Below are 15,444 nucleotides of genomic sequence, written 5' to 3' on the forward strand. Positions count from 1 at the left end.
TGCCTTAAAGACAAAGGAATTATAGGGACGGAGGCATTCAATTTCTGGCTTGGGATGTTCACTCAAGAGCAAGAGCAGAAGCAATCTTAATAGATTCATCTCCCGGAACCAGCACTGTTCTCAGGTATGTGCGATCTCTCTCTCTCTTGCTATTTCGATTCATTTGCTCAAGTCTGTTCGCTTTTTAAATTTTATCCACTATTTCCCTGTTTAATTTATTGAACACTTCCAATAAGCTTGAACTAGGTAGGAGAGTCCAGGATTTAATCTTCTTGTTCAAATTCATGAATAATCTCTTTATAGGAACTAATTAAGGGGCTACTATTATTCTGTGCAACCTGGTAACTCTGGACTCTGTTTTGCTTCCCTCTTTGTGTTTACAATCAAGGATATGTTTCCTAATTAAGATCTTACTCCATGTAAGTATACAGTATGAATAATAAAATGTAATTGAACCAGATATTTGTTAATATGATAAAACTTGACTGGCTGAAGCCATGTCCTAAACTACTTGCATTGGCTACCCATATGCTCTTCTGTCATCCCAATCTAGTTAAAACTATATAAACATCTCAAAACTTACAAACACGTCTTGTTTGAATATGGTGGCCGATGTAACGTACTTTAGTAGGCTCTCCTTGTTATCCTCTTCTCATCTGATTCACTTTTCACTGGTAAAAAATTGCTCCAACTTATTTCTGGTTTTATAATTTTCTTGTGGTTATTTTGTTAGTTACTATTTGTTAAGGATAGTATAAAAGTAGAAAATCTATTTCCAAATTAGATGTTCTGTTACGATCATTGCTAGCTGGTGTGATATGAAGGGAGATGGGCTCATATCATCGCTAGAATTTCTTTAAATTTATTGAATACCTAGAAAAAGAACCATGAACTCTTACAGTTTTGTTGCAGGTACATGTAACCACTCAATTACTTAAAATATTGTGGTCTTAGTTTGAGTTCGCAGTCATGTGGAAGACTGGGAGGCAGGGGATTAAGTACTTGCAACATCTGAATGCTGCAAATGTCCACACTGCTTTGTTAGAAAAAGGCCAAAATCGTGTCATGGAGGCTTCTCTTACTCTCATTCGCGAGAGGGCAAAACTTAAGGTTTGTTTTTGCCCCATCTAATATACTATTATCTCCATAAATCTTTCCTCTTTTAACTTGTGGAGTCACTTGTGACAGGTTACTAACTGTGGTTTTGTTTTCTGCACACTATGTCAATTATATTATAACATTCATATTAACTGTTTACTAGGGATGACTGATGTGATTATACCATGGAAAATATATATTTGAAGAACGATTGCAGATAGAATGTAAACAAAATTTTAATGTACGCTAAGTCTTGTCCACTCTCTTTCCGTCTCTGATAGTCTGTGGTTAGCTTAAAAATAAGTTAACTTCAAAACTAGAATTTGCTCCTCTTTAGTTCTGGGCAACTGACAATTAGCAGCCAGTTTGTGCGCGTGGGTGCAACATTTACCAACTGTTTGGAAGTTACCTGAGTAGTAAGTTTATGTGCAAATCTAGTTCTGAACTCAACACTTCTATATACCCAGAGAACCATTCTGAAGTTGATTAGCTCTTAAGTGAGCATGTGAATTCTAGTTCTAAGTTTCCACATTATTTGCCTTCTACTCTGTTGGTGGTTTGATTACAAAGGAAGGATTTGGCTTTCTAGTTAAGCTTTTCCCCACACTCCTATACTTTGAGGTTTTCCCTTAGACAAAGGATCATGCATTATACCTTACGCTACATCCTGATTGTTGAATGTATTGGAGAAGTAATGTTAAGATGCGTTGCTATTAAAACATGAAAGCACACTCTGCATTGCTCCTATTTTGGCATGGTTCCTTGTTATTGGTGGATACCAAGAATGTCTATATCATTTAAATACCCACCTTCTCTATTTTATCATGCATATACTCATTAAAATCTGTGTATTTTGCCTTTCATTTGAGAGACTTTGAACTTTCAACATTTACGTCTTGACACTATGATCCACAATCTAAGGGTTAATATTGATTTCTTCAGGGGGAGCTTGTGCGAGCATTAGGAGGTGCTAAAGCATCAGCATCACTTCTTGGAGTTCCTTTAGGGCATAACTCATCTTTTCTTCAGGGACCTGCATTTGCTCCTCCACGGATTAGGGAGGCAATCTGGTGTGGCAGCACAAATTCTGCAACTGAAGAAGGTAAGTACAATGCTCTTTCATTTGACACAAGAGCTTGTAACATGCCAACACATTTTCACAATTATCCTGTGAGTACATCTCATATGTTTGTGAATTATGCAGCTTTTGTTGTTGTATCATTTTGTTATATTGAAAATGTTGAACATGCCTATCTGTGATTTTGCTATACAATGTAGTTTGGAGACACAAGTGTTCCCGATGCCTCATAGAAGAATGCCTTTACTTTCATTTGTATGTAATCCACAGCTTTGTATGACCATAGACTAATAAGTACCAAAGATTTACCTGTCACTGGGTGTTCTAATTCATGACCACAGACTGATAAGGCAAAGGTTAACCCATCCAAAGTGGTTAAGCTTTCTAATCAAAGTGTATTTTGTGTATTAAGGATGGTAGGATGTTGTTCATATATAGAAAAAGGATGATGACAGTTCTTTAAATGGGAGACATCCATTAACTGCCCTTAGGTGGCTTTAAATTACATGTAGAACTTTCCTCCTAGTTTCTACATTTACCCTTAGTTTTTGAAACAAGTACTTCCTGTCTCCACTTTCTATGGGTAAGTAATTAAAAAAAATGCTGATTCTGGGTGACTTTTTTTTTTTTTTAATGGAAATAAATTTATTGAAGAATGAAAAGGGGGCAAACAAGCCTAAAGACAGACAAAAGCAAAGAAAGCTAGAGCCTAGAAAGGGACTCAGTCCTAAAAACAATATTGGAGAGGGCAACAAGCCACTTGCTCAGCCAAGAGAAATAATAAAATAAGACTACGGGGGTTCTGTGAGCCGCACCGAGGGGGTTCTTATCCTATTCGATCGTCGGGGGATCTCAGCATATACACCAGGCCGATCAAGTGCCACACGGGCCAAAAGAGCCTCCTCCTCTGGTGAAAAGGGAGATGAAATTTTTTGCAACCCCACTCCTAACTCCTTTTCAACCTCTCTATGAGAATTTTTTATGGTTTCCGCGACCAATCCAACTTCAGTCTGGCGTCGCCGACGGCGTGATCCAGGGGTAATCGCTTGCTCCACATTCCGATCCCGAACTTGCCGGTGTCGTGACACTTTTGTGAAAGGAGCTTCACCCCCTGCTTCATCACCTTGCTTATTCGTAGCGTGAACCACAACTGCAGTTCTACCATTATCACAGCTTGTGACAGAAGTTGGTGAAAGAACCACTTTGTTTGACCCTTCCCGGTCAGACCCCAAATCCCACCCAACTTCTACCCTTCCCAGTCAGACCCCAAATCCCACCCAACTTCTTGGTCCAACCCGTCTTGCTCTAAGTTCGCCTCCACCTCCTCTAAGAGTCTATCTTGTGATGATTCACATCCCAAAATTTTCTCCCTCATTCCACTATTGTTTCTTGCGAGAATGGAAGTGGGATAAGATCCCCTTGAAATCCCTTCAATCAAGTTAATTTCTCCGAGATTCTCTCCCACAGTTTCCTGAATTGATTGGATATGGTTTGCCACCAGGTGCCTAGCCAACGACTTTGATTTTGAATTTGAATTGGAAATCAAGTTTCTGCCTTGACTCGGAGTATCCTTATCTCTTCGAACCACTAAGTTCATCTGTCCTGACTGGTTAGCCACCGAGTTAACTCCATCTTGTTCGACATAGGTTGCACCAGGGATTGGCACCGTCTGGTCCTTAGCCTTTTGACGGACGCCGTCCTCCTTCTTTAGGTGACAGACTGAAATTTGATGGCCAACACGTTTGCATAAACCACAACGAGACATCCCATCTACATACACAACTCGCTGCGTAAAAAAGAATTCTTTATTAGTTCCTAGCTCCTTATGTTCCACTTGAAACTCTTCTATGCGAACAAACTTCTCTGATGCATCCACTTCCACTAAAACAAGAGCAAAGTGCCCAAGTAGTCCTTGTCTAGTCCGACGATCAAGAGCCACTAGTTGTTCAACTGCTTTTGCCATGGAAAGTAAAACATTTACATGCCAGTACTCCAACAGGAGGTCCAGAAAGCGAACCCACACAAGTTTTGTCAAAATCGGCTTCTCATGGATGCTAAAGTCCGGTTTCCATCGCTGGAACCTGATAATTTGATCTCTGAACTTCACAGGGCTCCGCCTCCATACCTCTGCCATGTCTCTTTCCGATGCAAACTGGAAAGCAACATAGCCTTTTCCTAACGGGTGCATAATCACTTGCTACTTCAAATTCCATTTCTCTCTCGCTTCCTTCATGAGATTGTCAAGCGAGTTTAGGCGAAAGTTTAAGCGACCAATCAACGCGAACCTGAAATTCTGACGAATACTTTCATAATCTTTTTGGGGAATGACGACACGGGTAATATTTCCGGCCTGGATTGGCTCTGGAAGAGTGTCAATCGCAGGCCAAGAACCCACATTGGCCTTCACCGCCTCCCCTCCTACCGCATTGGCATAAGATGTCTTATGCACCGCCTCCTCAACCTCATTAGATCCTGCAGCCTGAGGCGCATCCGCCATCCCTAGGCAAAGTTCACTTGAGATTTTTCATGTCTTTTCCGATACAGGAGGACTGATTCTGGGTGACTTGATGTAAGAAATGTCATTGGGTTCACATTCAAAAGAATCATCGTTCCACTCTACATTAGAACTTGACAAGCTGGGTTGCACATTTTCTGAATAGAATTCATACACATGGCAAAAATGGTTAATATTGGTCAATCTTTTTTTTTTTGGGTGAATATATTGGTCAATTTTTGACTTTGCTTGCAGAGGAGAATTCTATGAATGAATCTTCATCCATAATTCATCTTCTTTTTACAATTAACAAAGTTTTTCAATATTCAAAAGAGAAATTGAGTATTATGTTCAAGACCTTTTGACTAGAACAAGGAATGATAAAGAAAGGACAGAACTGATGGATTAAGCTATAAGTGGCCTTTCAATTGATCCAAGCTCCATATTTTATAGATACGTAAGTGAGTTGGGTCATTCCAACTCTACTTCATTGGTTTTATTCTGGATCGTTCCACATGCTCATTTTTAAACTGGTGTTTCATCCAAGCACCAGTATCATATCATATGTTGGTTTTTTTCTGTATCATGTTACATGCTTGCCAGTGGTTTCCACCAACAATAAACAAGTTGCATTATCATTCTTGATGCATATCATCATAATCATGTTGTCCGCAACAGCAGTGGAAAGAATGAAATACAAAGATCAACATGTCTAATGCCTCTCCTAGTTGGAAGAAGAACTTTAGGGGCCCTGTTTATTAGGATAGAAAAGTCCGAAGATAAGTAATTCCTTCGTACATTTTTTACCCAAGATATAAACCATAAACTTCTTATTCACATTATCATATGCTTCACTTTCGCATACCACTTCCAACTTCCCAGATGCTTTATTCTTGAACTCATAGGAAATCAGAATCTCATTCAGGATCATCCTATTTTTTCGTGAAAGCTCCTTGAGAGGTGAATATGACATTGTCAAGGAATTCTCTTTGAGATATGGACTAACCCTTGTAATGATCTTTACAGATGCTGCCAGTGAGGTTGATGGGCCTAGCTTCTGAAAATCACTTGTACCTCCCTTTATTTACTTTGATGATGTTCCCTTCATAATATCCTAACATTCCTCAGTAAAGAAGAAATTGTTGGGCCTAGGTGCTTTATCCCCTTCCATATTGCTAATGGCCCTTCTTATCTTGTCCTTCTCAAAACCTTAGAAATTCCTCCTTTTCCAGAATCGGACACCCTACTGGCCCTGCTCCCTCATGCTGTCTGGAAAGGGGTGTATATCTCCACAGTATATGTGGCTAGCCTTTGATCAATCAATCCATGTCCTAACTAGAAACATGATTCTCTGCACCAACCATTTGGCCTCACAATGATGACAGCTAAAAAAGGAAAAAGGATCATGTTTTATTTATTTGTACTTTTTTACCTGTATGAAAAGCTTTGAATAACAGATCATTTTCTATATGTCCTCAATAGAGTGAAGGCATTTTGGAAAAAGGTTCCCTGATATTATATTTGAAGTTAGCCTCCAGGAGAACTTGTGAGACCTTTGGAGATTGACAAGGGTATACAAGGTCCACCAAATTTTTAGTGCTTATATATCTTTCTGGTGCAACGGTAAGGTTGCTCTATTGCGACCTAGTGGTCGCAGGTTTGAGTTGGGAAATAGCCTCTCCGTGAAGTGGGGGTAAGGCTGCGTACATTATGACCCTCCCCAGACCCCGCAGTGTCGGGAGCTTCGTGCACTGGGTATGCCCATATCTTTCTGTGGCAGCATGTTGGGTTTTGCATTTCTTATCATTTTCATATATGTGAGCTTACTATACCTCAATGTTGTATGTATTTGGGAATTGCAGGGAAAGAATTAAAGGATCCACGAGTTTTAACTGATGTTGGGGATGTTCCTGTTCAAGAGATTCGAGATTGTGGTGTAGATGATGATAGATTGATGAAAATTATAAGTGATTCTGTGAAACTTGTGATGGAAGAAGTAAGACTTTGTTTTTTTATTTTCTTTTTGATATATCCAGTGTTTATGTTTCTCCTTTAAAGGCTACTTATTGATTATCTTCTAGAAATTCAGAAAAAGAAAATATCTCATGGAGCTTTTTGCAATTAGGGATTTTGTTTATTAACCCGGAATTGTATATGCTTTAGGCCTTTGTTCATTTTTGTTTTAAACTTCCTTTGTTCTATAAGAGATCGTTCACACCCATCCTTTTTTTTTCTTGGGGGGTGGGGGGGAGGGGGTAAGGGGGATGGTACCACTGAAAGTCCCATTACTATAACATAAACTCTAACCTATTGGATGAGTATGTATAGAGCTGGAAGAAACCTATACCCTAATCTATTGCATTTAAGAGAGGGAGGGGGGGGGGGAATTCACTTTGTCCATCATGACCGAAAATTTGGGCTTCTCCAGCAAGAAAGATTAGTATGGCAGATCTCAGTTCCTGCATCCTCATTTTCATGCACATCTGGAACTTTGTCTATACTTGATGTTACACATGATTACTAGTACAAACTCACCACTCCTGGAAATAGCCTGTAATTGAAGGAAGTAAATATGATCATTTGTTATTTTCTTAGCAGTTAACACTTGTTGGTTATGTTAGTTTATACCACAATAGGACTCATTCAGTTGCAAAAAGTATATTTTTGTTCAATGAATTTTTTAAAACATTAGACTTCTTTGATTTTCTGTAATCATATTGAATTATGCTTTTGTCTCTCTCATAAGCTTTATATGGATAAATTTTGAATCCTTAACTTGTTTCAATGCTTATTCAGGATCCACTTTGCCCATTAGTTTTAGGTGGTGACCACTCAATATCTTTTCCTGTCGTAAGAGCTGTATCAGAGAAGCTTGGTGGACCTGTGGATATTCTTCATTTAGATGCCCATCCTGATATCTATCATGCTTTTGAAGGAAACAAATATTCACATGCTTCTTCTTTTGCCCGAATTATGGAGGGTGGTTATGCACGACGGCTTCTGCAAGTAATCTACATTTTGGACTTATTGTATTCTCTCCATTATCATTTTCTATTTGAATTCTATAATGTAGTTGAAAATGTATTACAAATTAACATATCTATTTTTAAGAACCATTTCTGCGAAATTCTGCATGATGTGGGAGGATTTATAATTTTGCATTTCTTCTGTTATTTTTAAAACTGAAAAGCCTATTCTCTTTTTTTATGCTATTAGAGATTGGATTTTAATGTTCTACAATGATGGTAAACCTTCTGGAAGCTAAGAATTAACACTAGATTGTTGCTGGTCACACTCTGTGTTTCAGAATGATATCAAATACTGATAATGCTTTGCAGATGAATAAATAACACAGATAAACTTGCTTTCTAAGTCCACATATTTATGACTTGTGGAGAGTTGATCTCCCCACTCGGGCCATTGTAATAGATTTGGTTAAGCACTAGATTGGCCATGTGCTAAGTTTCAGGCCCCATCAACATTTTTCCTTGTATGTTTATCCATTAAATGATCATATCGAAAGTTGGTTTTTCAACTGTTTCTTAAAGATTTGTAATGCCACTTGGCAAAATCCAACTGATATGAGTTTTCATGGACAACAATCCCACAATCCAGGCTCTGAGTAAGCTGCCACCTGACAAATATATACAATGATTTCTTTACTCCTTACATGTTCATTTCAAGACTAGTTGTGGTTGCTTCACATGTTCTAAGGCTCTGTTTTTATTTTTTTTATAATAAGAGATTCCCTGTCCATTGCATTTGGTATGCTTGAACCAGCTTCTATTTTCCCTTTCATATTATTTTTCTGTTTCTTTGACCACAGATCCAATTCATTAGCTCTACACTATGAATCACTTAAGCCAGTGTAATAAATCTCTTGTCAATTTTATTTCCAGGAAATACATATTCATCCCGGTGAATATAGATTTTAGCTCCGGAAGGGGTAGGGTTTTTCTTGTTTCTTTATTCAGTTGAATGACGTGTAATTTATCTTCCTCATCATTTATGTATTGTTTCACCCATGTGATATGATGAGAACTGATTATCTCGCAAAAATTATTGATTTCTGCTTTTCTTTGTAATTTAGGTTGGAATTAGGTCCATAACAAGTGAAGGACGTGAACAAGGGAAAAGATTTGGTGTGGAGCAATATGAAATGCGAACCTTTTCAAGGGATCGGCATTTTTTGGAGAATTTGGTCTCTCTCTCTCTCTCTCTCTCTCTCTTTTGCACAATGATTGCTTTAGAACAAAAGACCAAGTTGTGTAAACTCTTACTTTGGTTGTGGAAAGCAGCTTAGGATGCCTTACATGAGCATTGTGCACTTAGAGGAGTTCGTGGATGTTTCCAGACATAGTAGAGAGAGTTGGGATCTTTGTCCACAAGAATTCACATGCACAGAGTGATTGCTTTAGAACAAAATAGACCAAGTTGGGAATTATCAATTTTTTCCCGACGAACTGTAAACTCCTTTTATTTCTATGGCTAGAGAATTTATTAAGAAATTCTCATACCTCCTTTGGTTGTGGAAAGCAGCTTAGGATGCCTTGCATGGGCATTGAGCACTTTGCAAATTTCACGGATGTTTCTCAACAATGTAGAGAGAGATGGGATCTTTGTCCACATTGACTTATTAGCCTGTCCGGACTGCCAATGTTGCTATTAACTCACTGGCAAGAAGGTAAATATAGGCATGCTTTGTGCACTAGACTTCCTCATATCTTCCCTTTGTCTTCATATAAGCTGATGCCATTATTTCCTAGTTCTCAAAATGTAATAATCTGTTGGGATAAGGCTGAGTTGAGTTGAGTTGAGTTGAGTTGTTTCATTGAATTGTAATAAAATCTAAAAGTAAGTACAAGCAAAAATAATGAGTCAATAAAAACTGTCTTAGATTATAACCTGGATATATTCTTACATGTTCTTTTGTATTCCTGGACAGAAACTAGGGGAAGGTGTGAAGGGAGTGTATATTTCACTAGATGTTGACTGCCTTGATCCAGCATTTGCTCCTGGGGTGTCACACATTGAACCGGGAGGTCTATCTTTCCGTGATGTCCTCAACATCATCCACAACCTCCAAGCTGATGTTGTAGCTGCAGATGTTGTGGAGTTCAACCCACAGCGTGACACTGTTGATGGAATGACTGCCATGGTTGCTGCGAAACTGGTAAGAGAATTGACTGCAAAGATATCAAAATGACCCTGCACCCTGCATGCATGTTGGATGCTTCCATTGCATGATGCATTCCTTTTTCCAAGTGCAACCAAGTGTTCAAGAAATAATTAGACATTTTTCTCATTCAGTGTCAATGAAACAACTTCTCATCAAAAAATTCCAATGAAACAACCCTAAAGGACATGTATACAGTTAGTGAACAATTAGTTTCTTCCGAGATCAGTTTCAGTCGTTACTTCCTTTGCTTTGCATAGCTATGTAGCTGTACTGGTATCGTAGCTGTGGGATAAAGCTATACTTGAACACCTTGAAGAAAAGTAAAAATATAGGAAACAATCTAAATTGCTCTGCAAGAAGGTTGAATATCCAATGATTCTCAAGAATTGTAATTAGTGACAAACTGCGAATATTAGCTTATATGTTTTCATCAGTGAGGGTGGGCCTTGGTGCAACGGTAAAGGTTGCTCCATTGTGACCAAGTGGTCACAAATTCAAGTCTGAAAACTGCCTTCACAGTAGTAAGGCTATGTACATTATGACCTTCCCTAGACCCAGCAATAGTGGGAGCCTTGTGCACTGTGTACGCCCTTTATATTTTCATCGGTATCATTGACAACCCATGCTATTAATAAACTGTATGCAACATAGAAAAGCAACTAGAGCAGAGCTGGTATCCGGCCTAAAGCTCTTGAACTAGAGGATGGATCTAGCATACTAAAACATAAATGCAGCTATAAAGCCTTTTTGAGCATCTTCCTCAGTTGACAACCTTCTCTGAGCAAGGCTAAGACCAGGAACATCTTTTCGACCGTCTCAAACAAAGGTTGGATCATTGGCTCACTGATAAACACCACCAAAGATGATTAATTGGCTCAATCTTTATCGTAATCATAGAAAGAAGAATTGACCTCACGTCAGTTATTGGTTGAATTGATCGGCGGCTTGCAACATGCCCTAAAGCCCTTTTATATAGGGTGGTCTACGATCAACTTCTCTTGCTACGGCGCGCTAGCACATGTCAGCACTGACTTTCACCAAAGATAGTTATGTGTATTTTCCTTTGAGACAAAAAGGGGAGTTGTTGCCTACCTTCGGCCTTGCCTATACCATGGGTGTGGGCTGATAGTTCACATGCACTCTTTGGTGGCTGCTCTTTTTGGCGTTGCTTCTTATGTTTCCATCAATCGTATATGTTTTCTTTGAAATAAAGAAATTCCTTTGATTATTATTTATTGTTGATATTTTTAATCATTTTCATTTCTTCTTTGCCCCTTATCATATTCCAGTGCCGATTGCATGTATGATTAATTCTTAGTTGTGTCATAAAATGATGCTTACACTTTTTGATGATCAACCAGCACGATGTGCCATTCTCATATCGGATGAATGGCCAAACTTATTATACAACTATTTGAAGATCAGAGCCTGCCACCTCAGTGATAGTTTAGCTTTAATGTAAATCGGGGCTAAAAAAAAAAAAAAAAGCCCCTCCAATGCTATGGTTCTGTTGCGTGTGAAAACCTCCGATGCTTGGTTCGTCCACGGATGAGTCTACAAGAACCAAGTGATGAGCACAAGAGAACCGGTGTGGCTCCGGCCTAGGACTCTCCGATGCTTAAGTCAGGTCTCCAATGCAACAGCGTAACTGCGTGGTAAAAAAATCAGATCATCAATGGTGTTCCATACCTGGGTATTTATAGAGTGAGGAGGAGATGAGGCGGTTGGGAGAGTCCTAATATGGTAGGAGTCTTTCTTTCGGAAGGTTCTCCCGCATAAAGCGGAGTGGAGAGCTATTTTCGGGGTCGGACTCTTATTAAGGTAAGAGTCCATGTAGAGTGCGATTCCGTGTTGCGCTGGGATCGTGGCTCGATCTTTATCCCGTGATTCTCGGGATGCGCTGACGTGGCCCGGAGATCCACGGTGGGGTGCTATGGCGACTTCAGTGGAGGAGGGCTCGACCTTGGAGGTCGGCCCAGGGGGTCGGCAGAGGAGGTCGGCCCGAGAGGTTGGTCTCGGCCACAAGATCAGCTAGGAGTCTACGGCTGACCTGTATGAGCTCGGCTTCATCCACCGGCTAGCTCGCTCGAATCTGGCTCTGTCATGTGACTTATCGGAGATGGGGTTGGCCCGGTCATCTGCTCGCCCAACTCGGTTCTCAGATTGAGGTCGGGTCGGCCATGTGGCAGCCTTTGATAGGTGGGGTGTTTTATGCCTCATCACAGGCCCCCCCACTCATCAGGGGTCGGCTCGACACTCGGCCCGGTCATCTGCTCGCCCAACTCGGTTCTCGGACTGAGGTCGGGTCGGCCATGTGGCAGCCTCTGATAGGTGGGGTGTTTTATGCCTCATCACAGGCCCCCCTACTCATCAGGGGTCGGCTCGGCACTGATGAGTGAAGTTCCCTGGTCCGCTTGTCTGGAAGATTTTTGCGGTTGAGCCGAGCTTATTTTTTGCCGCGGATTTGACGTTGCACGATCTGACGGTTGGGTGTCAGTGCCACGTCAGCAGAGTCATTATGGCAGGCTCGGGAATTCGAAACGTCCCTTGATCTGGGCCGTTGGATTATGCTGAGCTCTGGTCGGCCGTTGGATCAGTAAAACCCAAGGATTATAAATAGGCGACTCCTAACTATTCATTCCTTACTGCTCTAAGTTATTGACTTCTCGGCAAGCTTGGATTATTCAGCTTGGTAGCGCTCGGTGTCTACTTGTTCGTGATCAACTCGGCCTTTACTACATTTGCGCTCAGCTCATCCTTAGCTCTTCTTCAACCAGTAAGTCTTCTCCGTCCAGTATGTCAGTTGGTAGTAGTCCTATGGGCGAGCTGTTCGCCAAGGTGACAGAGGGCGTGAGTTCGAGCCGAGAGCTCCCCGCTCGTTCTCTCACCATAGACCTGTTGGGCTCGACCTCGGATGAGCCCGATGTAGTGGAGCTTCGTTAGGCCGAGGTGGCCGAGCCTCCGTTACTCTTGGAGTTTGACCACGCGGCCCACCCAATTGCCGCAGATCGAGCCGAGAACTCTGGGTCGTCCTCATCCGATGAGGAATCAAGTGAGGGAGATTCGTCCGAGGTGGGGGTTGGCTCGGTCAGCTCGTCTGCTGACGCCCCTGAGCCCGAGGAAGGTAGTGTCGGCACCGTTCCTAGCACGATCACGGAGGCCGACCTCGACTATCTGAGGACGACCTATGCCATCCCCGAGGACATTCAGCTCCGAGTTCCTAACCCCGGGGAGATGGCCTGCTTCATCAGGCCCGGCGAGGTGGCTCCCCGTTCTCGGCCTAGTGGACCAGATCTTGGACCATTTCCACCTGTCTCCTGGTCAGTTGGTGCCGAACTCTTGGCTGGCCGTCTACGGCTTCTATGCCTTATTCTGCGAGATGGGCCGAGGTGCGAGCGTGGCGCTTTTCTCTCGGCTCTTCTTCTTGAAGAAGTCTCCCGAGAAGGGGTGGTACTATTTCTGCCGCCGATCGGGGAAGAGTGCGGCTCTGGGCGGCCACAAATTTCTGGTCGGCATGCCGACCTTTAATAAGTATTGGAAGCCTCGTTTTTTCTTCGCTTCCATTCCCAACAGCTCTCTCCGAACCGAGTGGAAGGAGATGAACTTGAATTACGTCAATAGGGTCCTACCCCTGACCGAGAACGAGATGACCTCGCTCGACCTGATCCTCCAGCGTTCGCCCTTCGATGTTCTCCAGCTTCAGGACGAGGGGTTTCTTCAGAGGTGGCATATGACCCCTGGTAGGAGCCCGACCCAAGCCCGTCTCTGTGGTCCGAGCTGACCCCTTTACTTAGTCTTCTTTTCTGTTTCTACTTATTTTTTATGTTCTCGATTTCTCTTGCAGTGGTTAGCCACATTCCCCCTATGGATACAACTCGGCTAAGGGCCGAGACCCTTGCAGATCGAAGGAAGAAGAATATTGAGAAGAAGTCTCGGGGCGAGTCTTCCAAGGCCCCCAAGGGCAAGGCCGTGATGCCGGGACCGTCGGACGCTGTGGTCGGCCTTGAGGCCGAGAAGAATACGGGCCCAGCGGGGTCCCCGAGGAAGGGGAAAGGCCGAAAAGGCGAGAGGAGCCCGCCGAGAGACATCAAACGTCAGAAGCTCTCGGTCAATCTGACGAGTGGTGGTCTTCCGCCCGTGGCTTCACCCACCAACATCTCCCGATACGTCTTGGGGAGGGCCTTGGCCAGCAACGTTCCTGTGAGGCCGACCTGACGCCTCTTCCCAGGGGACTCGGCATTGACGTCGGCCGCACACGCCAAAGAATGGCTGGATGCAGGTCGGCTTCCAACCGACAAGGAGAAGCTCGAGGCGCTGTCTGACCCCGAGCTCCTCTCCACTCTGTTCCAAGATTTCAACATGGTAAGTTTCCTGGTCGACTTTTGTGATTAGATATGATCTGTGTAGTCTGTCTTGATTTTTGTTCTCATGATCTTTTGTAGGGATTCGCCAAGGCAGTGGAGACCATGCTTCGCTTTGAGCGGCTCCTGACTGAGAACCATTCCTTGGGCGTCCAATGTAAGAAGGCCTATTAGGATGCCCAGGATGCCGTTCAGAGGCGTCGAGAGACCCAAGAGAAGCTCACTGCTGTCGAGGCCGAAGTGGAGAGCTCTTAGGCCGAGGTGATCAGGCAGAGAGAGAAGGTCCGGGCTCTGCAGGTTCAGCTTGTCGAGGTGAGGGAGAAGGCCAAGGAAGATCTGGCTGCGGCTCGGGTCGAGGCGGTCAGAGACTATCTCCAATCGGAGGAGTATGCTGATGTGTACCATGAGATCAGGAAGCCTCCCTACGCCGAAGGTTTCGAGGCAGGTCGAGCTGAGCTTTTGGCCGAGATCAAGGCGACGTACCCTGATCTCAATCTCTCCCGGTTTGATGATGACGCGACTACCTTCGCCTGGGAGTTGGGAGATGAGGAGGGAGCCGAGGTCACCCAGGCTTTGCCCTTTGAGGAGCCTACTCGGAGTCTTCTGACGAGACGGGTGTGAGGACGCGGCTCGGCCCTACGCCAGCCACCATTTTGCTGTAAGTTTCTCTCTGTGCGGACCGGAACTGGAGGGGGCGCGGCCAGTGGTTGGCCCATCAGCCTGCCTCGGGCCATCTGGTTCATGAAGGTGCACAGCATCTCGTTGGTGTGGAGCATCTGCAACTGCAAGTCCATAACCTGTTGATTATTTGCCGGGGCTTCGGGGTCCAAATTCTTCGGCAAGGGTGGCGGTGCTGGTAGGCCCATCCCGTCGAAGCTTGGCTCGGCCTGTATCCGGCCAGCCGCGGCCGTGGTTAGCACCACTCCCCCATTCCCACCCTCCGGTGGGGGAATGGTGCCCGTAATGGGCTGCGCACCCCCTGCCCGAGGGGGTCTTCTGTTTATCCCCTGCCGAGAGGCTTCGGGGTGCGGTGATCGCCTCGTCTGCCCAACGGTTGCGGCTCGTCCTTTCGGGAAGTCGAGCCATGCTGCCCTGACCTCGTGTGCACCATTATTATTGCTCTTGGAATTGGTAGAAACGACGATGCTTGCTGATGTCGTTCCCACAGACGGCGCCAAATCTGTTGCGTGTGAAAACCTCCGATGCTTGGTTCGCCCACGGATGAGCCTGCAAA

At 43.4% G+C, this 15,444-nt stretch overlaps 1 protein-coding gene across 1 annotated transcript; it reads left to right on the forward strand.

Annotated features, from left to right (window-relative positions):
• Positions 1–47: 47 nt before the first annotated feature.
• On the forward strand, positions 48–10,087 carry LOC122671700 (arginase 1, mitochondrial-like). The gene is made up of 7 exons (XM_043869078.1): positions 48–124; positions 955–1,110; positions 2,041–2,200; positions 6,533–6,666; positions 7,467–7,676; positions 8,761–8,871; positions 9,616–10,087. Exons 2-7 carry the CDS (start codon positions 970–972, stop codon positions 9,874–9,876), a joined length of 1,017 nt encoding a protein of 338 aa, XP_043725013.1. The 5' UTR covers positions 48–124; positions 955–969; the 3' UTR covers positions 9,877–10,087.
• Positions 10,088–15,444: the final 5,357 nt, after the last annotated feature.

This window comes from Telopea speciosissima, chromosome 8 (genome assembly GCF_018873765.1).
Source record: "Telopea speciosissima isolate NSW1024214 ecotype Mountain lineage chromosome 8, Tspe_v1, whole genome shotgun sequence".
NCBI lineage: Eukaryota > Viridiplantae > Streptophyta > Magnoliopsida > Proteales > Proteaceae > Telopea > Telopea speciosissima.

Bases quoted from the DNA above. Each gene is read 5' to 3' on its own strand.
- LOC122671700 (XM_043869078.1), top strand. From the start codon at position 970: ATGTGGAAGACTGGGAGGCAGGGGATTAAGTACTTGCAACATCTGAAT. The intron at 1,111-2,040 runs GTTTGTTTTTGC...TGATTTCTTCAG, and splicing joins GCGAGAGGGCAAAACTTAAG to GGGGAGCTTGTGCGAGCATT. The intron at 2,201-6,532 runs GTAAGTACAATG...TGGGAATTGCAG, and splicing joins AAATTCTGCAACTGAAGAAG to GGAAAGAATTAAAGGATCCA.